The sequence below is a fragment of the Corvus moneduloides genome, chromosome 2, assembly GCF_009650955.1.
Source record: "Corvus moneduloides isolate bCorMon1 chromosome 2, bCorMon1.pri, whole genome shotgun sequence".
Taxonomy (NCBI): Eukaryota; Metazoa; Chordata; class Aves; order Passeriformes; family Corvidae; genus Corvus; species Corvus moneduloides.
Genome location: NC_045477.1, coordinates 28,662,000 through 28,689,323, shown reverse-complemented (window position 1 = coordinate 28,689,323; position 27,324 = coordinate 28,662,000). Strand labels below are relative to the sequence as shown.

At 52.5% G+C, this 27,324-nt stretch overlaps 1 protein-coding gene across 14 annotated transcripts; it reads left to right on the top strand.

The window, feature by feature from the left end:
- Positions 1-6,553: 6,553 nt before the first annotated feature.
- IFFO1 (intermediate filament family orphan 1) lies at positions 6,554-26,499 on the top strand. 14 transcript variants are annotated; one of them, XR_004238129.1, is made up of 12 exons: positions 6,554-7,276; positions 12,223-12,283; positions 12,368-12,463; positions 12,701-12,841; positions 13,296-13,358; positions 13,762-13,946; positions 14,424-14,544; positions 15,244-15,339; positions 15,530-15,660; positions 16,273-17,695; positions 26,049-26,100; positions 26,188-26,499. XR_004238129.1 is itself a non-coding variant. In XM_032098723.1 (10 exons), exons 1-10 carry the CDS (start codon positions 6,588-6,590, stop codon positions 16,373-16,375), a joined length of 1,605 nt encoding a protein of 534 aa, XP_031954614.1. In that variant the 5' UTR covers positions 6,554-6,587; the 3' UTR covers positions 16,376-26,335. The 14 variants fall into 14 exon arrangements, 10 of the variants coding, with proteins under 10 accessions (XP_031954614.1, XP_031954613.1, XP_031954611.1 ...); XR_004238128.1 differs by having other exon boundaries at positions 26,049-26,499; XR_004238127.1 differs by having other exon boundaries at positions 25,976-26,499.
- Positions 26,500-27,324: the final 825 nt, after the last annotated feature.

The window sequence follows — 27,324 nt, the reverse complement described above, 5'->3', positions numbered from 1 at the left end:
GAAGCAGCAGTGGGAGCTGAAGTCCTTGCTGCCTGCATGAAGGCTGTATTGTGTGGAGCTGTCAGCTGAGTGCTTTGTCTGGGCAAGGCTTTAGCCCAGTGGTTCCCTAGTTCCCTGTTGTCACTTAGTTCACTCTTGTGACTGTCCCTGTTTCACCGTTTTTCTGGTCCCCAGCAGACTCTCAGTTCTTGGCCTCCCAGACTTGAGCAGGGATTTGCTGTTGGTTTGTGGAGCTGTACAGTCGAGTTCTTTTTCTGTTTACCCAGATGCAGCTGCTTTTCCTTAAGACATAGCAAGCATTGGTCTGGGCTGTTTCTATTTAAATGTCTTGCTCTGCTACGTGCGAGGCTGCAGCTTTCCCACACAGCCAGGTGTGTCTGTGCCACCAGCAGAAACTGAGCAAAACTGCTGTGGTGAGTGCCCAGGGAAACACAGAACTCACAGAACATGAAATACAAAAAAGGCCTAATCCTGTTCTTGCTCCCTGGCCCATCAAACCTGGACTGTGCTGGTGGATTGTCTGCCCACGCTTCAGTGGGTCGCTGGCAGCTGCTCCTAAGGCTTGTGGTCTGTCTGGTGCCAGGCTTTCAGACCTCTTTTCCTACTTTGAGGCTAGTCCAGCTTGCAGTTAGCTAACGGATCCCCAGCGTGCATGCGTGCAGAGGAAATGACTGGGATTAGCTTAATGCCAGGCCAGGACAGATGGTGGTAATCCGGAGCAGGGCTCAGCCACACAGGCACGCTGACCAGCAGCCAATCTCCGTGTGACTGGCTCCTTCTATTTATTCCTCTCTCCATTTCCCATGCTCAATTCTCCCTGATTCGATGCCTTCCTTTCTCCTCCTTCGATCCTTCCCCTCAACACCCCATAATAGGTTTTGCTCCCATAATCTTCCTTAAAACATTGCATGATAAACTTTACACAGTCTCACAGTTACCTCAAACATCCCATCACAGATCTGCTCTTTCCCACGCAGCCCATGATAATACTGCTTTTTTATCAGTTGTGAAGTTTCTGGCTGAAGCTCTTCCAGGTTGCACTTGAGTGGTTCCTGTAATGGTTCAATCTCTCAGTGTCTCGGGAGTCCTGGTCTTTGTTACAGACCTTGTTATCTTCTGCTTTTTAGGGCTTATTGATCTGTGTGTTTTATTTACTATAACCCTGTTGGGGGGAGGGGGGGTTGACTTTTTTGTGTTGAATAGCCATTAACCAAATATATTCATAGTTGAAAATTAACTTTTTCCCCATGCTTCCCCAGTGAATTAGGGCAGGGAGGAGCCTCTGAACATGACCATCTCTGGGCTTGTGTGGTGAGGTCTGGATTGCTGGATATAGAGGCTCCAAGGGAAGCTTTTCGGTGCCTTTCAGAATATTTAAATAAATGCTGGGTGCAATAGGACCCAAGGGAAGGAATTTTTGCTTCAATACTGCATTTCTAGTGCCCCCCATCTGAATAAAGACTGTGAAACTGGGAAGTGTTCAGAGAGGTCAAATACATCCTAAATTTTGGTGAGAGAAGCAGCAAGAGTACCTCAGTGCCTCTTTAAGCCCTGGGCCTGTCCTTTCGGGAGCAATGCTGATCTGTCCCACTGCCTGCTGAGGTCCCCATGTGAGTGTGCCACATCAGCTTGAGAACCAGTTTATCCTGATAACCCCAGCAGCAGTTTTCCTGCTTGGAAACCAGTTTTCCTGGTTGGAATCCCAAGGTAACTGTGGGGTTTCTAGCAATCTCCAAAATACGATGGAAGTTCAGCCCTGAAATGCAGGAATAGCTGCTGCTTTAACTGTGTCAATAAAACTTCTCTCTTGCCGAGCATTGTTCCAATCACTTGGCATGCCTGCAAACCTTTCGTTATAGCTGGGAAGAGACGGGAAATTTTCATCTCCCTTTGGTGGTTTGATCTCCTTCTGCTCTTGATTTCAGCCATGGTAGTTATTGCTGCTCAGAGAGATAATGTTGAGTGTGACATTGAAATGCCACTGTCGCGCTTCCAAAGCAGTACTGGGAATGCAGCAGCTGGGGGGACAAAGCTTGGTGGTTTCCTCTGCATTCTGGTACAAGGCTGTGGTCACATTAGGTTGGTGCTTTGCAGCTGCCTGCTTACTCTGGGAATCTTTTGTTACCTGAAAGCTGAGATTTCTGGAAAATGTGACTGCTGGATCACCTTTCAGTGCCTTCCTTTAATGTGTTTTAATATCTGAAAGCTGCTGATAACGTGGCTTGCGAGAGCTGAGACAGAGCAAAGCAAGAACTGAGGCAGAGCAAGGATTGAAAGCAGATCTGAGGGGTAAAAATGCTGTCATAGATTAAAAGCTGGTTGAGAGAAGTCGTGATATCTGTTCCGCTGTGCTGCGCCCAGTCCTTCTCCCTGAACTGGGAGTTTGTTGGAGAAGCCTTATCAGGGCACCATGAAGACAGCCAGCTGGCAGCTCCTGCCTTGCAGGCTCCAAAGAGCTGCCAGCTCCCCTCTACATGCCGGGAGGGAGAGGCAGGCACTGTGCTGCTGCACCCTTGGGGTGGTGCAGGAAGGAAAAGGAAGACTTCTGGGGACAATAGTGCGTAATGGAAAGAGAAGAGACTCCAGCAGGGACGGGGGTCGGTCACTGATTCCAGTGATGTCATGGGCTGTAATGTCTGCTCGGGGCCAGGCATGCAGCCTCTGGTTGTATTGCCTCATGTCTGGCTGTATCCAGAGGAAGGATGTCCCGCACTGCACGTTTCAGGGACTTGGGTATGAAATTTGGATCTTTGTGCACACACTACCTTGCACATAACACCCATAGATATGGGCACTTTTGTAGGGGCTGAATCCACAAATGGCTGAAGTCCCATCAGTGGGTCTTGCTCCTCCAGGCTGTCCATCCCTGCTAGGGAGGATGTGGAGAGCTCCTGAGGAGGTCTCACCTGCCTGATGGAGTCAGTAGGGAAGTGCTGAGAAGGTAAGGTCAGTGAGGTCCTGGGCTGTAGTAGTGCCTAGAGCTGCCTTGTCATGAACACCTGGCTCCAAAACTCCCTCCTGGACTGGTGGTTGTGTATTTTTAGAAGAAAATCCATTCTTTCCTTTGCTGTTAGACAGGAACATTTCTGTGTGTTGTTAAGTGTGGCCATCACCCAGCCGCAGGTGGCAGCTGCTCCTCTGCGCCAATTTCTCCACATTTGCACCCAAATCCAGGCAGCTGACTGGGCTGATGGCTTTGCTAGGCTCAAAACTTGTGTGTTCATTGCAACATCTTCCTCAGATTGTATTGAATTGGATAGAAGCAATTTTAGGGGTCAGTTTCAGTGAAGAATCTTGGAAGTTGGAAGACTTGGAGAGTTTACACTGAAATATTTCAGCAGTGTGGTGCAAGGGAGAAGATACCGCAGAGGTACTCGGAGGGAAGGAAAGCAGGGAGGTGGGGTATAGACACACCAATGGGACCTATGCCTTACAAAAAGAGCCTCTGTGAAAGCTGTGGAGCCAATTTGGACAGGTTTCAGCTATGAAGCACCTTTGCAAGGAGGACGTGTTAGCTACCACAAGATTCTGAGATCTGGGAGAGGAGGAGCCTCTCAACCAGGCAATGGATGCTACAGCTGGGCAAATGCAAAGGAGACAGGTGATTTTAACAGGGGGTTGCCACCTGGGGAACCTACCTTGATTTGCCCGTGGAGGACAGTGGTAGAGGCTTAATCTCTTTTTACTGTGCTGTCAGCAATTAGACACAGTGCCACATGAGTACCTGACCTGAACTACAGGAGTTTGCACTGCCTGTTTTGTACAGGGTCAGAAAATGCAGTGGTTTTTTTTGGCCTTAAAATCTGTGCAAGTAAGATAAGTATCACCATGTTTGTGAATAAGTGTCTTCTCTTACATTGGCTACAGGTATGATTTTAAGCTGTAATGAGCAGCTCTGCATGTCAGCAGCTGCAGTCCAGCAGTGCCACTGTTGACCCTGAGCTGATAAACTGGGGGCAGGAGCGGTTGGAGGGTCTGGAGAAGCGTCAGAGGTTTGGTGAACCAGGAGGTGAAGATGAGGAGAAGGAGCTGCTGTGGTGCAGTGAGACTGAGGCCCAGAAGAGGAGTGCTGTGGTCCCCTGGTTGCTGCAGGAATAACTAGAATAAGTCGGCCTTTTGCCCCAGCCATCTTCTGCATCAATAGGAATCCTTTACCCCAGCAAGTATCCTAAGTAAGGGAAGTTAGAGAAAAAAGGAGGCCCTGTCCTCTCCAGGAGACAGCAGAAGTGTTGGTGAGAAGAGGTGCTGGAGGTCTGTAGCCCAGTCCCTGCTGTCCCGGCACGAGGTCACATCACTGGATTTGCATAGCTGAGCTCTGAGAACCACCACGGACGGAGATCCCACCACCTGCTCCAGTGCTGTGCTGGCCTCCCGGTAAAAAAAGCTTTTCCTGATGGATGGCAATGCTTTCCTCCACTGGCATTTCATTAATCAGCTCCATTTGCTGGGTTTCCCCAGCAGGACAGGAGCAGGCCAAGCAGAGCTTGGGAAAGCACTTGCTCCACGGTTTGTGGCGTTGCTCTTGCCTGTGCTCCTTGCTGGCTGCATGCAGCAGCAGATCCCTCTGGTCTGACCCTGCTCGCCCAGGTACAAGGGCGTGGAGGGGTAAAACCAGGAGTATGTGAGGGGGGGAGGATGCTGGCAGAAAGCATGGGCTGCCAGGCACACTGGCAGGCTGTGGCAGCGTGGGGGGCGGGTGACAGGACGTGGCAGCAGGAAGGAGGGAGTCAGCAGTGGCTAAAAGGTCACATGCTGGGAGGTTTCCGAGCTGGAGCTGTCACTGTTGCTTCAAAACAAGCTTCTTGACTGGGATCCCTCTTGTCCATCTGTCCTTCTCTTTTCCCTGTTTATTTGGTAGCATTGCTGCTGGGCACATTGCTCCCTACCAGCTGCTGTTGCAGTGCTGGTTTTTGGAAGATGGGAATCTCTTCTGCCTGTCTATGAGGAAAGCCTTCCTGCCCTCCTCTCCCTGGACAAAAGCACTGCTGGCCACCACTCAGCCTCTCCAGTCAAAGGCAGAGCACAGGAACATCCGCTTGAGAAGAGGGAAAGCATTAAAAAGGAGGCTCACTTCTTTCCCAACCTAAGCCCATCTCAGAGGGACTGAAGTCCAGTTGAGTTCCAGTGGTCATGGGTGTGCCGGGGGGATGCAGACAGTTACTAGTGGGAGAGGAGATATTATAAATGCAGCTGGGGGCTGCTGTGGGGAGCCTTGAGTCACAGGCAGGACAGGGGAGACAGGCAGGCCACAGGATATAACTGATGCTGGACACAGCAAGGCAGGAGAGGGGAACAAATTTGATTTGGCCTGCTCCCAGGCCAGGAAGGCAGAAGACTAATGGAGGGATGGAGGAGACTTGTAGCCAAAGAGGAGAAGCAGCAGGGAAGATTCAATAGGCAGACTCTCAGTCAAGACTCACAAAGCTGGCTGTCCTCAGTGGAGCTGGGAAGTTCCTGGCAGTGTCGATTGAGCCATACCTTTGATCCCAAGGGAAGGGCTGTAGCACACTGCCCCACTGGAGCACGCCCAGCTCCTTCCACAGAGCTCAGTGTAGTGTGGTGCTGGGCATCTCTTTGAATTCAAACCCACCGCTCGCTCACCCCTTGCTGACGGCTTGGCTGAGACCGCTTTGTGCAAATGCCGCACTCGGCTCAGCTCCTCACTGGAAGTCCTGGGGGAACGGGCCAGGAGCACACAGACAGCAAGGGAACACAGGTGTCTACATCCATAAAATATTTATGTAGGGATTGATTTGTGCGCAGCCTCCTCACACCAGATAACTGGGTGAGGGGCGACGGCAGCGCTTCTTGCAAAATTCACCTGGGGTCGGGGTCGGCGGTAAGAGGGAATGACCTAAAGAAGGCTAAAATGAGGGACATGAAACAAGACACGAGGCTGCTTTGTGAACAAGGAAGGAGGAAGCCAGTTGGAAGCCAAGCATGACATCTGAGAGGCTGCCTCCACACAGCCTCCTCTGCCCGCTGGCTCGCCATTGTCCAGCGGCAGCTGCCCGTAGGCGGGCTGCCAGCACAGCAAGGGCAGGGCTGTCTTGGGGGGCTCGAGCGAGGATAACGAGAGGGTTTGGGGGTGCAGAGGCAAAGTTCTGCCCTCTTCAAGGGGGGGCAGCTCTGGGAAAGCACTAAATTCTATGCAAAAAAATAATAAAATATTAAAAATTAGGAGGCAGAGGCACACTGTGTTGCGGCTGGGCTAGTTACGGGAATCGGTACCAGGCGGGGCTTCAGCTAGCGGTGCCGGAGAGGGACTTTCCCCCGGGGAATCCTGCTGGACCCGGCCGCGTCTCTTCGCCCCGGGGCGCCCCGAAACCCTCCGGGGAGGCCGAGCCGCCCCACGGCGGGGGGAGAGGCGGGGGGCGGGCGGAGGAAAGGGAGGTTCTGCCGTGTCCCCTCCTCTGCTCGCTCCGCCCGGGGCCGGCGGCGGGGCGCGGAGGGGAGCGGGGGCGGCTCTCGGAGCCCGCCGCCGCCGCCGCCGCATCCCCGCCGCAGCGGAAGCCGCGCCCCCGCCGCCGGGGCTGGCCGGGCGCATCCCCCCCGCCCGGCGCTCCCCGCCCCGTCCCGCCGCCGCCATGAACCCGCTCTTCGGCCCCAACCTCTTCCTCCTGCCACAGGAGCAGCAGGGGCTGCCGGGCCCCGAGCTGCCGCCGCCGCCCGCCGCCGAGCCCCTGGCCGGGGAGCCGCCCGCCGGCCCCTTCCCCGCGCCGCCCGCCGCCATGGCCCTCCGCAACGACCTGGGCTCCAACATCAGCGTCCTCAAGACGCTGAACCTGCGGTTCCGCTGCTTCCTGGCCAAGGTCCACGAGCTGGAGCGGCGCAACCGGCAGCTGGAGAAGCAGCTGCAGCAGGCGCTGGAGGAGGGGGCGGGCGGCCGCGGCCGGGGACCCCCGCGCCGGGACCAGGCGGTGCAGACCGGCTTCGTGGGTCCCATCCGCACCCTGGGGCTGGGGCTGGGGCCGGGGCTGGGGCTGGGGCTGGGCTCGGCCCGGGCGCTGGGGTCCCCCGGTTCCCGCCCCGGTGGTCCCGGCCAGCCCTCCGCCTTCTCCGCCGGCTCCCGCTTCATGCCCGGCACCATCTGGTCCTTCTCGCAAGCCCGGCGGCTCGGCCCGGGGCCCGAGACCACCCTGGTGCAGGGACCGGGCGTCTCCTGGGTCCACCCCGACGGGGTGGGGGTGCAGATCGACACCATCACCCCCGAGATCCGGGCCCTCTACAATGTGCTGGCCAAGGTGAAGAGGGAGCGCGACGAGTACAAGCGCAGGTGAGAAGGGGCGGCGGGAGGGAGGGGCACCGGCGGCATCCCCGAGGGACCGAAACTATCGCCGGGGAGGCTGCAGGGCTCTGCCCGGTGGGCGCTGTGCGGGAGAAGCAGGGAGGGAAGGCGACAGTCCTGGCCAGACTTCTCGGGAGCACGGGCTGCAGGCAGCATGAGGAACAATGTGGACCCCTGAAAGCATTTGCTTGTGCCTGTGTCTCCTCCCTTGCCACCTGGTGTGTGAACTCTCTACGGATGTTCGTCGAGCCTTTTTCAATCTTACCAACCTGGCATGAGGGACTAGAAATGCCTTTCCAAGCAGGGAAGGAATAACTTGAGGAATGACTCCAGGAGCTGTGTTGTAAAGGCAAGGGGATCTGGAAATGCTTGGGAAGGAGGAGCCGCCTGAAAGTAGGTGAGGAAGGTGGACATGCAGCAGTGAGCGGGTTTGGATTGGAAAAGGCTGCTGGGAAGAGAAAAGTTCTCAGGACGCGTCGGAAGGTGTCGAGAAGCCCCTCAGCAGGATGACTGGCTCCCCTAGGCCCTTTCCCTCGCCAGTGCGCTCCAGCTGGCCCCTCAGCAGCAGAGAGCCAGGGCGGGACACCCCACTCCTCGAGGGCTTTCCTCCCGACCCAAAATAGCTGTGGCTTGGTACGTGCCTTGGAGAAGGGTGAAGCAGAATGTAAAGCTAATCTCTTGGCCGGTTCTTCTTTCCTGTGCAGGGTGGCCGCTGCTCTTGCCGCGCGCCGGCACCGCTTTTGTTTCAGGCCAGTTTGCGAGGCTGCTCCCGGATCTGCACGTAGGATGAGATCAGGCTGGGGCTGGTCGCGGGGTCAGAGCACAGGGCCGGGTGAGAGCGTCACTGGCAACTGACACCACCCCAGTGACTGGTTTTGGGGTTTTTCAGAAGTCACTTTACGATGCTTTAGAAGCAGTTAGAAAGTTTCTGATTCCACACCCAACTCCCCGCAGGACCTGTGCCACTGACCGGTTCTGCACAGCCACGGGCTCTGGTGCCAAGGTCAAGGCTGGGGTCCAAGATGACACCTTATGCTTTTGGCTTTATAAGGCTTAGGCTGAGCAAACTGGCCTGTCAGATGCTGTGAGGGCACTGAGCACGGCACATGGAAAGGAAGAGTTGGCATCTCTTCTTTCCCGCCAACTGCTGCATGTACCTAAGGCCTTTTTTTTTAAGCCAGTGGGCAGGCTCCTTCTCCAGAGGGGAGCAGCACTCCTTGCCTTGCATTTTCAGATCGGGCAGTGGGAAGCTAGAGCCAATTTTTTAGCCAGGAAAGCTTAAGCCTCAAAGTGAGTCAGCCAGAGAGGATCAAGCTGGGTTTGTTGGTGCTGCTGAAACTTTGGGAGAATGGAGAGCTTTTCCACGTTGTCCCTCTCTGGCAAGTGAGCTTCAGGGAAGGTTGCAGAGGGGGTGACAGAGGGACCGCTGAGGGTGAGCAGGGGGGGCACCACAAGCTGCCATGAACCAATGTTATTGGTGGGATCTATTTTTGGAGTGTGTTACCAAGAGCTGGGGGAAAGCAGACCCCACCCCCAGACCCTATCCAGCACTGGGAACTTTCTGACGGGTACAGCCAGGTCCCAAACAGGGGAATGGGACAGGAGGATCCCGTTTCCACACCCTTCTTCATGCTGGGGGCTGACACCAACATCCCTTGGGAGCTGAGAGTTCCCTGCCATGGTGGGCTGTGATCTGCCATGGGAACAGTGCAGCTGGTGTCATGCCTTTGCCACCTGCCTGGAGACAGATGGAAGAGCCCATATTAACACAGGACTTCCCAGTTCTCTGACCCATGGCTTGGGTGCTGGAGCTTGTGTTTTTTTCAGGACAGTGTTGCCACCATGCATCCCACAGCACTTGGAGCAGTGCAGCAGGAGCTTCCCTCTGGATATGCAGGGCCTGAAATTCAAGTCAGGGATCCAGGAGGGGTGTGGGGGCCGTAGGGAGAGATGAGAATAGTTGCAGCAGCAGGAGAGAGGCTCATAGGAGCGGCACTTGAGAGGAGCAGACTGAAATTAGGTGGCCTGGATAGGGGCAAAGGGTGCCTGTATTATACAGACCTGCTAAGTGCTGGGGATCTGGGAGTCTCATCACGTTTGTGCTGTCTGCTACATCTACTGCTTGTGTTCACAAGTAGTTCTTATGTTGGATGTTGCAAGGACACGCTGGAGGTATGGAATGAGTAGTGCTATGACACAGTGTGTTAGAGTCACAGAGCGGTTTGGGTTGGAAATGACCTCTGGGGATTATCTAGTCCAATCCCCCTGCTGTGGGGTTTCACTAGATCAGGTTGCTCAAAGCGCTGACCTTGAACATTTCCAGTGATGGGCCATCCACATCTTCTCCGGGCAACCTGCTCCAAGTGTCTCACCACCATCATAAAAATTTCTCCCTCATGTCCAATCTAAACCTACCTTCTTTCAGTTTAAAACTTTCGCCTCCTGTCACTGCAGGCAAAAGGTCTGGTAAAAAGTCTCTCCATCATTCTTAAAAGCCCCCTTGTTTATTAAAATGCTTCAAGAAGGTCTTTTGTTGTTGTGATTGCCCTCCAAGGAGCTGTGCCAGGCTGCAGGGCCTTCCCCATTAAGGTAAGCTCAAACATAGTTCAGATGTGGCAAGAGGGGGATAAGTGGAGCTTCAGGCCCAGAGCAGCCCAAAGCCCCGGTGTGCCCTGACCCTGCAGGATGGGGTAAAACACCCCAGTGCCTGCTGCAGTGAGCAGGATTTTTAAAGATGGGGGAATTGTTTCTTTTGCTAAGTGAACTTGTTGAAGGGACACACCTGGCAGGGACAGCACTGCATCTTTTCACGTCCCTGCCTTTGGGAGGGCTGTCCCATAGCTGGCAAGGAGATGGTCAGGTCAGCCTGCAGCTGGGACCCTCCTGCCCTCGCTGTCTGCCTTTGGGGAGGTTGTTGCTTTGCAGCAGTGCAGGAAGGGCCCCCATCTCCTCTTGGTGGGCACCGGTGGCCGTGGGGTTGTGTGGGGCAGCCTCGCTTCCAGCTGGCAGCGACCTGGCGGCGGCTGGCGGCCGTGCGGGGCTGCGGGCGCAGCGCTGCAGGCAGGTTATTATTAGGAGTGGTGCATTGCAGGAGGGAGCAGGGGAGAAGGAGCCAGGCAGGAGATGAGCAGGGGAGAGGTTTGCAATGGATGGGTGCACGGGTTTGTCCCTTGTGGGGTGAATGGCTGTTTTCTCCTGCCTTTTAAGTCGGTGTTTATGTGACCTGCACTCGTCTTCTGTAGCACTGGTGTGCAATGAACTCTTACCAGGATTTGCAGCTATGCTTTACATCCCCAGTGAGTCTGGGCTATATAGAGACCCACAGGGAGGCGGGGACCAAAAAAGAGGCAGTGCCAGACCGAGAAAGATGCTGAAATTTTTTTCTTGTGGTGGAAGGCGTTTTTGTCCCTGGGGAGGGAGGCTTTGTTTGAGCAGTTCCCATATAAGGGCAATTCTACCTTTTAAGTTTCTCCTTCCTTTTTGCTTCATCTCTCTTTCCCCAAAGGGATGGGAACACTCTTTGATTCCCCTTCTGAAGCTGTGGTATGGATCCAACACCAACACGAGGAGTGCACACTTTTGTCCTTGTTAGAGTAAGGAGCAGCGTTGCTAGCTTTAAGAGCTTAGAAATTCACAAGCCAGGGCTCTCCCATGTTGTCACATTGTCCAGATACCCCGAGATAACAAATGTGAGGGCTTTTCATACACTTTCTGGCCTCCTAGGCCTTAGGATTTATTGTTCAAACTTGGTGTCAGTAAGTGAGAGATTTTTCACATCCTTGTGCAGAGTCGTAGTGTCTGTGTTGGTGCTTGCAGGCATTAAATAGAAACCAGAGCTCACAGCCCCAGGAAGGGCCCAGCTCTGGTTGCTTTCCCAGAGTGATCTCGCTTTCTCAGAAAAATCTGGCTCTCCCAGAAGAGCCAGGAGCTGGGTAAGAATGCAGCAGCCCTGCCCCATGCCGCACCGCAGCGCATGCCAACCCCCGTGCTCCATGGGATCATCATTTAGCCAAGAGCAGTATGGCTTGATGGCCTCCCAGCAGACCATGGGCTGGGCCAACACTGCAGCGTGACCCAAGATGTTGATCTCATGCAGTGAAATATAATATAATAATTGCATGGGGATGTGTCTTTGCACAGCAAGGCCAGGAGCCTTGCAGCTCCACTTTTTGCAAAGCTGCAGAGCCTAATACCCACTGGACAGCCTGGCATAAAGTGGCACAATCCATTCTGCTTCCTTGTGGGATAAAACAGTGTTCTTTAATCCAACCTGTTATGCGGCAGTAGAGCCAAGGAGTCTTGTGCCCCTGCCCGGGCAGCGTGGCCTGGCACAGGGCAGCCCTCTTCGTTGGGACAGGCAGAAGAGCAGCCCTTCATGCACATGGTGGTCACTCATGCTGTGAGGTGGTTTGGTGTCAAGGTCAGGTTTGTGCTTCTGGATTGCCTGAACTGCAACACTGCAGGCACACAAATGTGGTCACAAAAATGATGTAGATGGAGGCAACTCTGGATTATATCTGCAAACCGGTTGTTGAGTGTTGGAGCTGAACTTAATGTCACCCAGGGCCGTGGGGCTTGGGGGCAGATGGAGAGGCCAGTGGGCTGTGACGGGCCATGGGCCAGCCCCAGTGTGGCAGGGCCTGCAGCGCAGCTGCTGTGCAGAGCCTGCGGTCGGTGTCCCCAGCTCCCCCCATCGCAGGGCGGGCGGCCGTGCTGGGGCAGGGCTCGTGGCCGGGGGGGCCAATGGGCTTGGCAGCTGCCATGGCCTGAAAACAAGAGGCTATGCATTCCTGGGCACGTTCTCCTTCCCACCCCGGTGCTGTCGTGCCCCGCTCTCGGATAGCTTTGGGGTGAGCAGCTGCTGCCTCTGTCCTCTCCCTTTGGCAGCCAGCGAGGCAAGGCCGATGGGATCTGACCGGCGTTTGTCTCCCTAGATGGGAAGAGGAGTACACGGTGCGTGTCCAGCTTCAGGACAGGGTGACTGAGCTGCAGGAGGTGAGCATCGCTGTCCCCCCTTCCCCTGCACCCCATCTGCCCCACACTGGTGCTGATTTGCACATCTCCCTCTCCCCGGTGCAGGAAGCCCAGGAGGCTGAAGCTTGCCAGGAGGAGCTGGCCATGAAGGTGGAGCAGCTCAAGGCAGAGCTTGTTGTCTTCAAGGGACTGATGAGCAATGTGAGTCCCTAATCCCTCTCTGACCCCACAGCAGTGTCCTATCCAAGTGGTCTGGCTATGTAGAAAAGCAGTTCCTTGGTGGGGCCCATCCAGCACTGGCAGGGTTGGTCCGGGGTGCAGTGAGCAAAGTAGGGATGTGGGAGCAGTCCTGCACGAGGGGGAAAGTGGGGGCACTGATTGCCATTTGTTTTCCTAATATTCCTCCTTTGTGCCCTTTCTGTGGTGCTGTGGGTTCAGAACATCACGGAGCTGGACACCAAGATCCAGGAGAAGGCCATGAAGGTGGACATGGACATCTGCCGTCGCATCGACATCACTGCCAAGCTGTGTGATGTGGCACAGCAGCGGAACTGCGAGGACATGATCAAGATGTTTCAGGTGAGAAGCGCCCGCTGCTGCTCCAGACTCAGCCACCAGCTCTGGGGAGGAGAGTTCCCAAAGGACGGTAGAAGAGGACGACACCAGCCCCCTGCTAGGGGAGACACTTGGTCACCCTCGCCCTTGTTTCCTTGCGGTCCCTTGCTTTCTGTCTCTCTCTGGGAGGACCAGGCAAAAGGCACAGAGAGGAGGTGGAAAGCTCCAGATGTTGCTTTTGGACATCTAGAGTCCCCTCAACCTCTTGCTGACCTGTTTGTGTTGGGCCCTGGGGACCCCACAGTGGTAGGGGAACAGCTGCAGGAGGGAGACAAGTTGCTTGAGCGTCTGTCTCTAACTCCATCTCTCTCCTCCCCTTCCCCTCTCCGTCATCTTCTCTCTGTCTCTCTTCTCTGTCTCTGTCTCTTTTCTCTTTCTGGATGTTGCTGCCTTTCTGTCTCGCTCTTTGTCCCTACAGAAGCAACTGGTTAGTTCCATTCAGTTGAGAAATTTTACAAATTTTAAACTTTCTATAAAAAAGGTTGGACTATAAATATTGACATATTTCACCTTTTTCAGACTGTCTCTTTTTTCCTGTTTCTGTCACTGTGTTTCCCTGTCTCTGGACTGGGGTGGTGGGTGATTTGAGTTTTTCTGCAGTAAAACCCATTGTTTTTTCTCATCAGATTCACAGATTCCATCTTTAGTTGCTTAGTTTTAATTTTAGAAAATGCTAAAACCATGTTTTATCCATTGCACCCATCTTTAACCTGATCATAATGAGCCCATCTCTCTCTCTCTCTCTCTCTCTCTCTCTCTTTTCTTCCTTCCTTTATTTCTGTCTTTCTCTCTTTCCCTGCCTTTCTGTCCCTCCACCATTCCTTTCCCCTCCATCTCCTCCCAACTCCCTGCTCCTGACCTCGGACCCGGCTTCGTTTCTGTAGTCTCTGCACTTGTCTCCCGTTAAGGTCCCAGCCTCGGTGGGGCGGAAGCGGGAGCGCAAGCAGGTCAGCGACGAGGACACCTCGCTGTCAGAGAGCGATGCCTCCCGGAAGCCTGACGAGGAGGAGGAGGACGAGACCACGGCCATGAGTATCAATGAGGAAATGCAAAGGATGCTGAACCAGCTGTGAGTGCGGCTGCCGTGCACCTCTGCCCACGGTGTTGAGCCAGGCTCCAGGACCGGGCTCCCTGCTGGTCCCGGGATGGGGAGGGCAAGGGTGGTCTGTGGCTTCCCTTCCCAGGTGAGGGCAAGATGGGAGATGCTGCTGTGGAGTATGTTCACCCTGTGCTCTGTGGCGCAGTGGGACTGACCCCCTGGGAGACCTGAGCCCACTCCTGCTGAGAGTGGGAGCTGGTCCAACTCCCCTCCTCTTGCCCCCCATCCCACCTTTTGGGAGTCCGTGCCCAAATTTGCTGGGGGCTCCTGACCATAAAGCCAGCCCCTTCCCTGTCAGCTGTTGGGTTTGGGCACACCAGAGCTCACCCTGACCTCCAAGAGCTGCAGCCTTGCCCGTGAGCGGGAGCAAGGCTTTGGCACTGACACAGCCCCCTGCCTGCCATGGCTCTCCTGCTGGGTGCTGATGTGCTGTTCCCTTGTGCCCAGGAGAGAATATGACTTCGAGGATGACTGTGACAGCCTCACGTGGGAGGAGACGGAAGAAACACTGCTCCTCTGGGAGGACTTCTCCGGATACGCCATTGCAGCGGCAGAGGTGCAGGGGGAGGTAACAGTGGTGTCAGGGCCCTGAGGTCACATTGGGTTGGGACACTCGGTCCTGCCTGAGCCTGGGGAGATGCTCTCTCAAAGACCAGATTTCAGCCCCTTTCCCTTTGCAGGCCTGTACAGATGCTTTCCTACCTTTTTCTGCATGAATACATTACAGCATCCCTGTCGAGCTCTCCTGTTAGAGACAGGCCAGGGACCTGTAGCCTGAGGGGTGTGCTGAGGGAAGGGTGCACACACGTTGGGGGAGCCACAGCCCATCCAGAAGAGAAGAATTCCTCTGGCTGGACTGGTCTCTGGTGATCCTTGTTCATGTTCTCCAGCCCACCTACCCACTGTGCAGCAAAACTGCCCCAACAGAGGCCTCAGTGTCTGGCCAAAGCCCTTGTCATCCCAAATCTCTGGCCCTTGGCAGTCCCCTGGGGATGTGTCATGCTCGGGAATGGTCTGTGTTCTCCAAATCTTCAGTGCAATGCTGGGCTTGTTCGGGTTGATGTGGTCACTGCCCAGTGTGGCGAGTCCTGAGTCTCTCGAGTCCATGTTGTAAGGACTGACTCATGTCTTATTTGTACTACACTGTATATGTTTCTTCCTCTTTTCCCAGTGCTGCCAGTTCTTTCTCTGATTTGTCTCTCTCTTGCCTTTGGTTTCTCATGTTGGACGCTTCCCCGCCTCTAAACCTGCTGTCTGCTCTCCTCAGCAGCAGGACGACAGCCTGGAGAAGGTGATCAAGGACACGGAGTCGCTGTTCAAGAGCCGTGAGAAGGAGTACCAGGAAACCATCGACCAAATAGAGGTGGGAGAAGGAGGAGATAGGGAGGACATGGCACAGAAGGGTGTGAAATGGGGGAGTGGGTCCCTGGGGGAGGGAGACACAATGCTGGAGCAGGTCACTGGTAATGTGGGCGACAGCCCTGGGTCTGGCCATGCCCACTGCCCTGCACCACATGCCCTGGGGTCATCTCTGCACCTTTTCCCTTGCCCAGCTGGAACTGGCCACAGCCAAGAATGACATGAACCGGCACCTCCACGAGTACATGGAGATGTGCAGCATGAAGCGAGGCTTGGATGTGCAGATGGAGACCTGCCGGCGGCTCATCACCCAGTCTGGGGACAGGTGAGCTTCAGCAGGAGAGCCGGGATACTTGTGCTCTGGGTCTGAAGCCAGGGTGGTGGTGAGAGGGAGCTGAAGGGCTGGGTAGTGCTCCTGCCCTGCCCTCATGTGGCACAGAGAGAGGGCAGTTCCCAGAGGCTGTTGGACTCCTGGCTGGCCTTCACACAGGTCACGGTGCCACCTCTGCAGAAGGTAGGCAACACACGGGAGTCAACTTTGACAGGTGAAGCCAGACACCCCCATGGAGAGAGGAGCTGCCATTGTGCAGGGACACCGTGTAAGTCCCCAAAAGCCTGTGGAGCCAGGGTGGCTCCAGGCTGGGGACCCCTGTGGTGGACTTTCACAGACCCCTAGCCTTACATGCCTTGCCAGGGTCCTGCTGTGGGCCCGCCCCTCCAGCATCTCCTCTAGCTGTGCTTCGTGCTCTTGCTCAGTGTCCTCTGGAGCACCCTCCCAGCACCCCGGGATTCCTGCAGACCCACACATGCCCCAAGGAGCACAACGGCACTTCAGCTTCTCTCTTCCTTGCTCTGGTGACCCCTGCCCACACCAAACTGGGTCCTTTCCCTCCCCCTGGGCAATGCTCTGACTACTGCCCTTTACTCTTCTCTGCAGAAAGTCCCCTGCCTTCACCCCGACCTCCAACAGCGAGTCAGCCCCGAATGAGGAGAGCGAGGAATCTGACCGTGATCCCCCCAGCGATGCTTCCATCAGATAATGAGGGGAGGCCCTGCTCTCTCGGACCCCCTTCCTGGCATGGGGGTGCCTGAGTCACACCTGGGAGAGACTGTCAGGGACGTGGAACCGCTGGTAAACGTCTGTCGCCCAGGCTCACTCCCGTTTTGGGGTGCTTGGCAGATCCCACACACCCCCTCACCGGATACCTTGCAAATGGGAATAGCTAGATAGACCTGAGGGCCCTCGCCCGGGCTGCTTTGCCTTCAGCCCCTTCTCTATTCCCTTTCCCTGCTTTGGTTAAACCATGGTTCGGGCAGGGAGGCTCCAAACCTGCCATGGTGGCGTTCTGCAGGACCTGCTCCCAGGCGCCCCCAGACCCACCTCCTCTGGCCTCCATCCTGGTACACTTGACCTGCCCCTGCCCTCCCTGCGCTACCTGGAGCCGAACGAGAGCCGTACCTCCTTGCAAACTGGACCTGACACTGGTGCCAACTGGACCGAGCCCAGGGCTCTCCCTGTCCTTGCTGCTGGCCGGGCACCTGGCTGGTCCCCACGCTGTGCCGGGCATCCCGAGCCCTGCCACGCCTTCTCCAGGGCGGGGGCTGAGTCCTGCTCACTGTGCACTTTGCTTTGCCGCCCGTCGGCGATGCGCTCACGTCTGTGTTACGGGGGCGAGGTCATTAAATGGGACAATTTCCTTTTCTACAGCTGCACTGGGTGTGGGCTCTCCCTGTGCGACATGTGGCTTGAGGTGGGGCTGTCCTCCATCAGACACCAAGCCCACGTCAGTGGGTCCCCCCATGGGACAGTCCCATCCCTTGGGCATGCCAGGTGGGACTGGCAGATGGGACAGTGGTGAGATCCCTGTTGTGAGAGCCACTGGCCCTCGACAGGCACTGCTGCTGCATGGGCTGCCTTGTTTTTGACCTGGAGCATCATCGATGCAGAGGCTGAGGGATTGGAAATGAAGCTGATCCTGGCTTGTGACTTGTGAACCTTCCTCTCTTCCTGTTGCCTGGTCTCCTCTGCCACACCAGGGCATCCCAGAGCACCTTCCTGCCCGCCCTCAGTCCCATATCCCACCTTGCAGTGGGGGATCCCCTGTCCCACCATCTCTTGTAGCATTTTCCTGGCTGGCTGCAGCTCCTGCTCCTCCGGTGATGGTGCAGGAGGCTGGGGTCTAGCAGGGTGTCAGGAGGGAGCGAGCAGTGTGATCCAGAAAGGCAGTGGGATCACTGAAAAATGGACACAGGCTGCATAGCCAAGGCAGATGAAGCTCCAGAGAAAAATGTGCTCCTCACTAAAGGTACTGAAGAGAATGTACATGGCAGCAGAGTTTTTGGATCATCTCTAAGACTAGGTATGGAAGATAAAATGGGGGCTGAGGGATACAAGAGTTCCTCTGTATGTGTGGCCTGGGTGGCTGATGCTGCCGGGTGCTTGAGCTGGGAGCGCTGTAGCATCCATGCACCCCAGCACACAGTGTCCGTGTTTGGGCAGGGTGAGGTGCTCTGCCCGTGCCTGCAAGATGTGTTAGGGCATGTGTTGGCATTTCAGCAGGGGCTGAGCTGGCTGGTTAGAGCTGGCAGGGAGGTGAGTCCCTGCAAATGGCAGGAGAATTGAGCAGGAAACAGGAAATCAGGGCGCAGGTGGAGCACTGCTGCTGCTGGGGAATGGCAATTCCTCAGCCTGGGGTCTGCTGTGGCTGGGCTCCGACTCCTGACTGCCGGCTTCGCTTCTTGCAGGAGGTTGGGAAGGTGTTTCACAGGAGCAGCAGGGTGCTGGGAAGTAGCAGAAGCCCTGGCTGCCTATGGGTGTGCAGGTGGATGGGAGGTGCATGCCTCAGTGCCTGCCATGGCCCTCACCTCCATGGCACCTTGCTCAACTGTTTGCATTTCCTTTCCCTCTTCCCTCTTTATTTTTCTACCTAAAAGAGCTAAAGTCAGAGGAAGTATTTTAGTATTTCAGTCTTCTACTTTCAAGTGATGATGCCTCACACACAGTAGATCAGGGGTCACTTCCTATGCTGCCTGGAGGCTCTTCTGTTTCATGCAAATCCCCTTTCCTGGAGGTGTCTTTGCAGTGTTTTCTGCTCTTTCTGGCTTGTGGAGAGTTCTGAGAGTGGCCAACAACTTCTGGCTTCCCCCGTGCACAATCCAGGATGTGCATACCTTTGCCTTGGTCCTGCTTAAGGAACCCACAAGGCTGCAGAGTACATACCCTGAGAGATTTGAGGTGTGAAGCACAGAAGGACTGACATCTCTGCCTCAAGCAGTTGTTGCCCAGAGGAACAGTAGGTGCTGCTAGACACCCGTGTCCCAGGACACGTGGGGAGCCTGGTCCCACTCTGCCTGCCAGGACTCCATTTGCAGTGAAACCGAAATCTCCACCACCCACACGTGCAAGATGCTGTTCCCTGGTGAATGGTATCACCAGTAAGAGGCTCTGTTCCCCCACCAGTTTGACAGCCTCCAAGATCTCTCTGGCAGGATATGCGACATGGGTCCTTTGCCTCAGGAATTTCTCAGTGTGGGAAGCACAGCCCAAGGCCTCTGGTGTTAGCTGGACCACCTACCTGTCCAGCAGTGGTGACCCCACATCTTTGATGCTGGAATGAGGAGATGTGGTCCCTCCATCTATTGAATTCTTCTTTGTGGACTCCTGTTCATTCTTTGGGGAATATTTAGTCTACTTTTCTCCACCATGAGCCCTGCTGGGAACTGTGATGTCTAGGAACTACTCAGTGCCGTATTGCTTCTTGAGTCCCTAATGTCACCCCTTCCAGGACACCTCTCGGCAGTGCCCACTCAGGAAGCAATAACAAGACCTGTCTAGCTCAGTGTCCGTGCATTAATGTGAGTGTTTAATGTCCAAGAACAGTCCAAGCACGGACTGAATGGGGTTCCATGGCAGGATGCATCTGGGCAGTCCCTCTGTCAGCATTCAACTCAGGACTGTGGTTGCTGAGTGCTGACCTCTTGAACATTTGTCCAGCATTATCCTTTGAGGATCATATCTCTGGATTGGCAATAAGGTCTTCCCATTGAATATTTAGGCAGACTGGTTCATCAGCTTCTTACCCCTCAGAAGTCCATGTTGGCAGAGACTTACTTGGACAGTCTGGAATGGTGCTGGTGATTGCTCTGCCTTCTTCCCCCCCAGCATTTGGGTTTTTGTGTCCAGATGAGGACAGGCACAACTTTCACTCTCAGCCACAGGAGTGGCACAAAACCCCTCCCTTGAGGCAAGAGCTGTCCCTCTTGGGGTTGGGAGAGACCCACTTGTGAGCATCCTGCCTCCATGAGACACTGAGGGACACGATCAGCCTTTGAGCTGGGGTGAGACACACAGGTCTCCGCCATGGCTGCTGCACTCCGTGCTCCCTGTGCTGAGATCAGCCTCTTGGCAAAGGACTTCAGCAGGCAGTGCCAGCCATGCTCCAGAAGTGAGTCCTGGCTCCCCACTGAATGCATTTCTCATCCTATGGCATGCAGTCACCTCCCCTACCCCTTCCCTGGTGGTGTTCCCTAGGACTCATCTGAAAGGTGAGCTCTCATCCTCGGAGACCCTGTCTTCAACATGGCTTTGAGCTAACTTCAGCCTCTTCAGGGACCTGCTTGAAAGAATCCTGTGGCAACAGGCCTTGCAAGCAAGAGGATTCTAAGAGAGCTGGTCAGTATTCAAGCACCACTTCCTCCAGGCTCAAGAATGGTACATCCCCATGAGCAAGAAATCAAGCAAAGGGGGCAAGAGAACTCTGTGGATCAAAAGGAACTGTCAAGCACAAGCAGGAGATACACAGGATGTAGAATCAGGAACAGGCTACTTGAAAAAAATACAGGGATTTTGTCAGAGTAAGGCCCATCTGGAATTAAATCAGGCCAAGGAGATACCAAGGACAGCAAGAAGGGCTTTTTCAAATGTGTAAAAACAAAAGGAAAACTAAAGGGAATGTGGGGCCTACTACTAAATGGAGCGGGGACCCTGGTGACAGAGGACACAGAAAAGGCAAATGTACTGAATGCTTTCTTTGTATCAGTCTTCACTTACAAGACCAGCCCTCAGGAATCTCTGACCCCGGAGACCAGGGAAAATGAATGTTGGCAGGAAGATTCTCCCTTGGGCAGGGAGGATTGGGTTAGAGATCACCTAGGGAAATGTGATATCCACAAATCCGTGGGCCCTGTTGGGATGCATCCACAAGTGCTAAGGAGCTGGTGGACACCACAGCGATCATCTTTGAAAGGTCTGGAGATCAGGAGAGGTGCCTGAGACCTGGAAGAAAGCAAATGTCATCCCAGTCTTCAAAGAGGGCAAGAAGGAGGACCCAGGAAACTACCAGGCAGTCAGCCTCACCTCAATCCCAACTAGGTGATGGAGCACCTCATTCTGGAGGTTATCTCTAAGCATGTGGAATACAAGAAGGTGAGCAGGAGAGTCAGCTTGAATTCACTAAAGGCAAATTATGCTTGACCAACATGATTGCCTTCTACCAGGAGAAAACTACCAGGATGGATGAGGGCCAAGCAGTGGGTATTGTCTACCTCGACCTCAGCAAGGGTTTTGACACTCTCTCAGAAGATCCTCATGGACAAACTTAGGAAGTGTGGATTGGATGAGTAGACAGTAAGGTGGATTGAGAACTGGCTGAACAGCAGATCCCAGAGGGTCATAGTCAGTGGCACAGGGTCTAGCTGAAGGCCTGTCACTAGTGATGTCCCCCAAGGTTCAGTACCAGGCCCATCATTGTTTAACTTATTCATCAATGACTTGGATGAAGGGGAGATGCCTCCTCATCAAGTTCACTGCTGACACAAAGCTGGGAGGAGTGGCTGATACCCCATAGGGCTGTGCTGCCTTTCAGAAGGACAACAGCTTGGAGAGATGGGGAGAGAGGAACCTTCTGAAATTCAGCAGAGGTAAATGCAGGGGTTCTGCACCTGGGGAGGAATAGCCCCATGTACCTGCACAGGCTGGGGCTGACCTGCTGGAAAGCAGCTCTGCAGAGAAGGACATGGTGGTTCTGGTGGCCAAAAAGACCAATGGCATCCTGGGTGCATTAGGAAGAACATTGCCAGCAGGTTGAAGGAGGTGATCCTGCCCCTGCAGTCAGCCCTGGTGAGGTGAATCTGGGGTACTGTGTCCAGTTCTGGGCTCCTCAGTTCCAGAGAGACATGGAGCTCCTGGAGCAGGTCCACCAGAGGGAAATGAAAGTCATTAGGTGAGGAAGCACCTCATGAGGAAAGGCTGAGGGATTTGGGCCTGTTCAGCCTTGAGAGGAGATGTCTGAGAGGGGACCTCATCAATGTCTATAAGTATCTGTGGGCTGGGTGTCAGAGGAAGGAGCCAGGCTCCTCTTCTTGGTGGTGCCAAGCACTAGGGCAAGAGGCAATGGGCAGAAACTGAACAAAGGAAGAACTTCTTTAGTGTGTGGGTGACACACAGTGAACACTTCTTTACTGGAACAACTTGCCCAGAGAAGTTGTGGAGTCTTCCTCACTGGAGATACTCCAGAACCATCTGGAGGCAATCCTGTGTCATGTGCTCTGGGATGACCCTGCTTGAGGAGAGAGGCTGGACCAGATTACTCCACTGGTAGTCCCTTCCAACCTTACCCATTCTGGGATTCTGACCAGGCCCACTGAATTGCTTGGTGAATACTAGCAGATGTTCCCACAGAGAGGGTGGGGAGCATGACTTTCCTTGCTCCTGACTGCATAAGTGTGGGATGGTGCTTACTTGCTTTAGAGGGTTGAGGAAACCTAACCACTAAGTAGCCCACATCTTCTTCCTTGTGTTAAGTGAACCTGCACCCTCTCTTCATTTCATTCCTGGATCCCATCTCTTTTAGATCATATCACTGGAAGAGTCTGACTTGTTTTTGTTTCTAGGTTTGAGCTGGGAGCTTGACTTTCCTAAGCCTTATACCTTTGGCCATATTCTTTATACATTTATGGTTGTTGTGTCTCAGGTACCTGTGGCACAGGGTATGCCAGAACTTGCACGTGATGATCAAGTAGGTCAAGTACTCTGGCTACAGGTAAGAAACCTCCTTTCAAGAGGAGAGGTCAGAATTAACGCAGAACACAGTGGAGTGCTGTCTCATTGGGAATGCACCTGGATGATGCATGGACAGGCTCCTGAAGACATCTGGCAGGCCCCTGCACATGGTGATTTAATGCTAGGAGTGATGGTAAGGCAGCACGGAGAATGGAAGGGCTACAGTCAGCTTTAGGGAAGCCCAGTCATTGCTTAATCTTCCACTGGATGTATGAAACTCTGAGGAGCGTTTTAGATGTGAATTTTCTAAATGCTTGGGACACTTCCCCTGGGACAGAGCAAGGAGGTGATGCTGTAGGTCCTCGGGTGGGTGGTGTATAGATGTCATAGCTTAGAGAGCAGCTGTAAGAGCTGGGTGTTGAGATAACACTATGGAAAGGGAGCTCAAGTGGCTACCAAAAGCCATCATGATCAAGCTGGACAAATGTCACAACAGATGAGAAGAGGCAGCATTTTCGGCTTTGAGAGCAGACTGCATCTGGGCAAAGTGCAAGAGGAAAGAGAAATCACCAGAGTAGGTAGAAATGTAGTTAATTGATATTTTTAAGGGTCACAGCCACATGGTAGAAATGCTAGATCAGTCTAACCTGTTGAATAAAGGAATAGGCAAGAGCCATTGTAAATTTGGTTTACAAGCTGTGATAAAAGTCATATTCACTCTAGAGCTGAGAGCCAAACATGCTCTGACACACAATTTCATCAAAGCATTGAAGGGTCTTTTATATACTCCTGAATCCCACCCCCCCTCCCCCCCAAACATGTTGATTTAATTTGTAAGTACCTCCCTGCTTTGCTTGACAAAGAAAATTGTGTTGTCAGTGGGAGACTTCAGCTTGGGATACCGAAGAATATGCTATGCCAGGGGGAATTTCTCATCAATTTACAAATGATGGCATGCCCAAGTAAGGCAAGGATTTTAGATGTCCTTATGACAGATGAATATTGGGTTAAGACTGATGGGATCAACCGAGAAACAAACTGAGACATCAGCCAGGACAAAATGTCACAGCTGAGAACTGTGTGGTGTTATGTAGCTTTTTCTTAGAGTGAAATAAGAGGCAGATCATGGAAAGAGCAGGATTTTTCCAGTTTTTTCAAAAAGCTGTGATTTAGAAACATAAGATAGCTTTCAGTGAGTAAACTTCCTTGAGTAAGTGGCTATGTGACAGAAGTACTTAGAAATAAGAGTAACTAATAGAAACAATAATAAAGCTTGACCTACATTAACAAAAATAAACCTTGTAACAACTACAGCAACTGTGGTTAGGAGAAAAGGAATAGAGGGACAACAGAATAATGCAGCTGTATGAAAAAGGTCTTCAGCTGCTCATATACCTCAGAAGAAAAAAACAATACCTGAATGTCTAAGGAACTAACATGCTGTTCTAGTTATATTTAAAGAAAAATCAATCCTAACAGTAATATTGTTTTTTTTTACTGGCTGAAATTGGGGAAAAAAAATCAAAAGAAGGCAAAAAAAAGAGAAGTACTCACCAGATAAGTCTGTTCTGTATATGGAAAATACAGAATGTGGTCAGAAGGGAATGATGAAGCACTTTCCAGGTAGTTAGCAATAAGGAGGATCCTTGACAGGATCTCCAGATGAGCACTGTAACAATTCCAGGCACAGATGACCTGGAGCACACTAATGTGTGGGGTGCACGGGGTGCAGTAGGGATGAACAAGCCCCCACACAAAGCCTGAGGCTGCCTGGGGAGTTGGAGTGAGCAATGCTGAAAATAAAACACGGCACTGTCGCTGTGCTCCTGCAAACGGTGTTCTGCAAAGCACAGTAACCTCCACACTGACAAAAAAGCACTGGCTGCTGAAATCCGTGGTTTGTGAGGTCAGTTTTAAAAGCATCAGGGAAGACATTTAAAGAAAAGCCTGTGTGGATGGGCAAGCAAATGACGTCAGTGCTTAGTCTGACAGGGCATGGACAAAAGCCAATGAGAAACCAATGGAGGGGGGAGGAGGGGAGAAATCATGAAGGAATGGAAAAAATCTGCAATTTAAGTCACATTTATAGAAGGACAAGGAATTGACAGACAAAACTGATACCATTTTTGATATGTAGAAATGATACAGACTCTCAAAAGGAGTAAATATGTTGGTCAAAAGTGCCAAGAGGCATTACAGGATATTTCTGAATGGGGTCAAAAGAGGAGTTCTGTTGCCATACATATATAGCCATGCATAGATATATCCAAGAGCAAGAAATAGTGACTGACCTTCCCTGGGACAACAGAAGGGTTGGAAAGACCTAGAGAGCAGGACTCACATGCAACCTTGTGCAAGTTCTCAGCCAGACACTGAAGACGTCTTTAAACATCTTTTATCCGCACGGGATGTTGGTGTCCTTTGTCCTGCTTTGCATTAGAAATTGGAATAGATGGACCAAAGACTTCTAACCATGATTCCAGGCTGGAAAAAAATGTTTTGAGAATGAAAAGTTTAGTTACTTTGCTCCTTAAAAGAAAGACAAATGGTTTTGCGCAGTACCTAAAGTCACTTCATGATGTTGGTCTAGATGGCAGTTTGTCAGGCTGATAAAGGCATACAAGGCTTCTGAGGAGGTGGGGAAGCTGGAGGCCAGGTAAGATTTGGTGCTTGATGTCCAGCACCTAAACCAGTATCCAACTTGGCAACTAAAAACCTGGAGATTACAGAGATTACAAACCATCTTTTTTTTTCCCCTTCTGGCCTGGGACTCAGAGCAAGATAAACAAAAGTTGCTCACTTGTTTGTTGCAGGTTTGGGCAATGTCAGAGGAGGGCTTTGAGACCTCCAATGTCAGAGCTGTGTCCCCCACTACACGTAGTATTTCTCACTTAGCAACCTTGAATTTCACCCAGCATTTTAATAACCCAGTCACTCGGTCACAAGATCCTTCTGCACCTTTCCACAGGCTGATTCAGGGCTGAGCGTTTTGGGTCATTTTGTATAATCATCAAACCTTGGCACCCCATGCTCCAAATTATTCTGAAGGTGTTGATTGGTGGGACAGAGGGCCTCAGATGCTGGCCACTGACACTTTCTCTCAGTTGCCACCAGCCTTGCCACTAGTTTTCAACCTGGACAGGTCTTCCCTGTCCTAGGACAGTTCTTTGAAAGGTTTTGCCAGGCCGTTTTTTTCCTAAATCCCATTGCTTTTCATCATGGGAGGGGGTTGAGGTGAGTGGTGAATTACTTGCAGCACAGTTACCTGTTCCTCCATTTCATGCTGAAGACCACCTGACTCTGGTTTGCTGCCCTTCATGCCACAGACACGTTCTCAAGTCCTGATGCTTCAGTTTTCAGTAGTGACTTCATCTCATTGCTGCCAATGAAAAATCTCCTGTCTGGCAACACCCCAAAGCTCCTCTGACTGCAAAACATCAACTTTACTCTTCATTCATGGCCTTAAGCTTCCCACAGCATCTTACGGCTCTTTGGCAAGTTTCTTATCTCCAAGATGCATTTGAAAGAGGTTTTCATTCTTCCTTTTCTATTTATCACAGAATCTCCTTTTTTTGGGGGGGTTATTAAGTTTCATTTACTACTATTTATGAGTTTTTCTTTTATTTTCATTTGACTACAGCTTCTGCTTTTTGACAGCTGCCTTTTCAAATCTTATGCTGTAAAGTATAACCCAGCACTACTGTTCCTTCTAGGAACACTTAATTGAGAATAACTCCCTCAAGAAGATGATACTTCTGTAGTAAGGTAATACATGGAGGTAAGTCAGCTGTCCTAGAGTAAGAGATTACATTTGGCTCAGCAGAGTAAGTAACAAATAACTTGTTTTTGCAGCATGTACCCAGGGTGATTGCCCAAATGGAGGCACCTTGGTTTTGATGAAATGTGAGTACTGCTGGAGCCTGCAGGGGTGTTTGCTTACCCTAATTCACGAACCTGCATTTTGTGAATGGCATCTGTTATGAAGGAGGTTGAAACATTACTCTTTAAGATGTTTGTCTTTTTTAACTGTGCCATAGTCTTTCAGAGACCTGTATCTCCTCTTCCTTGCCCTGGTCTTGTCAATTGCTTTGCTCAAAGACTGATTTACCTCAGAAGTGGACACAGGATGTTTTAAATGTCCAAGACGTTTTTTCACTGTGCTTACACAGTCACCATTTTGTTATGTTTTGGAGTGATTTTCCAAGTGAACTTAATTATTTTCCACATCTGCTCAAGCTGATTTTCACTACATGGCATCTTCCTTAATGCTGAAGTTTCATGCTGACATCTCAACATGAAGGTGGTCTGAGGACCTTTCTTGAGGAAGGCAGTGCATGTGTAGAACTCTGTGGAAATGCCAAGGAAGTATAAAATAATTTCTCTAAATGTTCAAAATTACCATAAAACTAAATTTTCCTGTAACACCACTGCTAATTACCCTTAGATGTCTTAAAAAAAGGAGAATAAAAGGTAGAGCTTACCACCCCTAGAAATGGTTGGCTGCCATCAGAGAAGCTGTCCCTTGGGTCAGCCAGAGAACTTTCCTAGGTGCATCCCTCTCCTACAACGGCTCTGCACAGTGAGCCCTGGTACCTGGCCAGCCAAGGAATGCAGAGTCAACCCTTCAGCTAGGATCAGTGTCTTTCTGTATCTTCCCCTGGCAAGGTGTTCACAAACCAGGATGGATTCTGGCTTGTGGCAGCTGCTCTTGGAGTTGGTTTGTCCCAGAAAAGTGGCACAATTGCTTTTCACTCATTTGCTGAACAGAGCCTCTTTACGTCTGCCTGAGCACCTGCCTTGCCTGACCAAGCATTTCTATCTGCTTTCCTCAGAAACACCATCAGAACAAACGTAGAGCTCCCCTCTCCTTGGGGGAAAACTCTTCTCCAGAGACAGAAGCAGCTGCCACAGCAGATCTCCCGTCTTTATCCCAATATCATCCACAGTCATATATGTCAATTTTCCAAACTGATTGGAAAAAAAAGAATT

Coding starts and splice junctions, on each gene's coding strand:
- IFFO1 (XM_032098715.1), top strand. CDS start 6,588: ATGAACCCGCTCTTCGGCCCCAACCTCTTCCTCCTGCCACAGGAGCAG. Junction 12,284..12,367: donor GGGTGACTGAGCTGCAGGAG/GTGAGCATCGCT, acceptor TCCCCGGTGCAG/GAAGCCCAGGAGGCTGAAGC. Junction 12,464..12,700: donor TCAAGGGACTGATGAGCAAT/GTGAGTCCCTAA, acceptor CTGTGGGTTCAG/AACATCACGGAGCTGGACAC.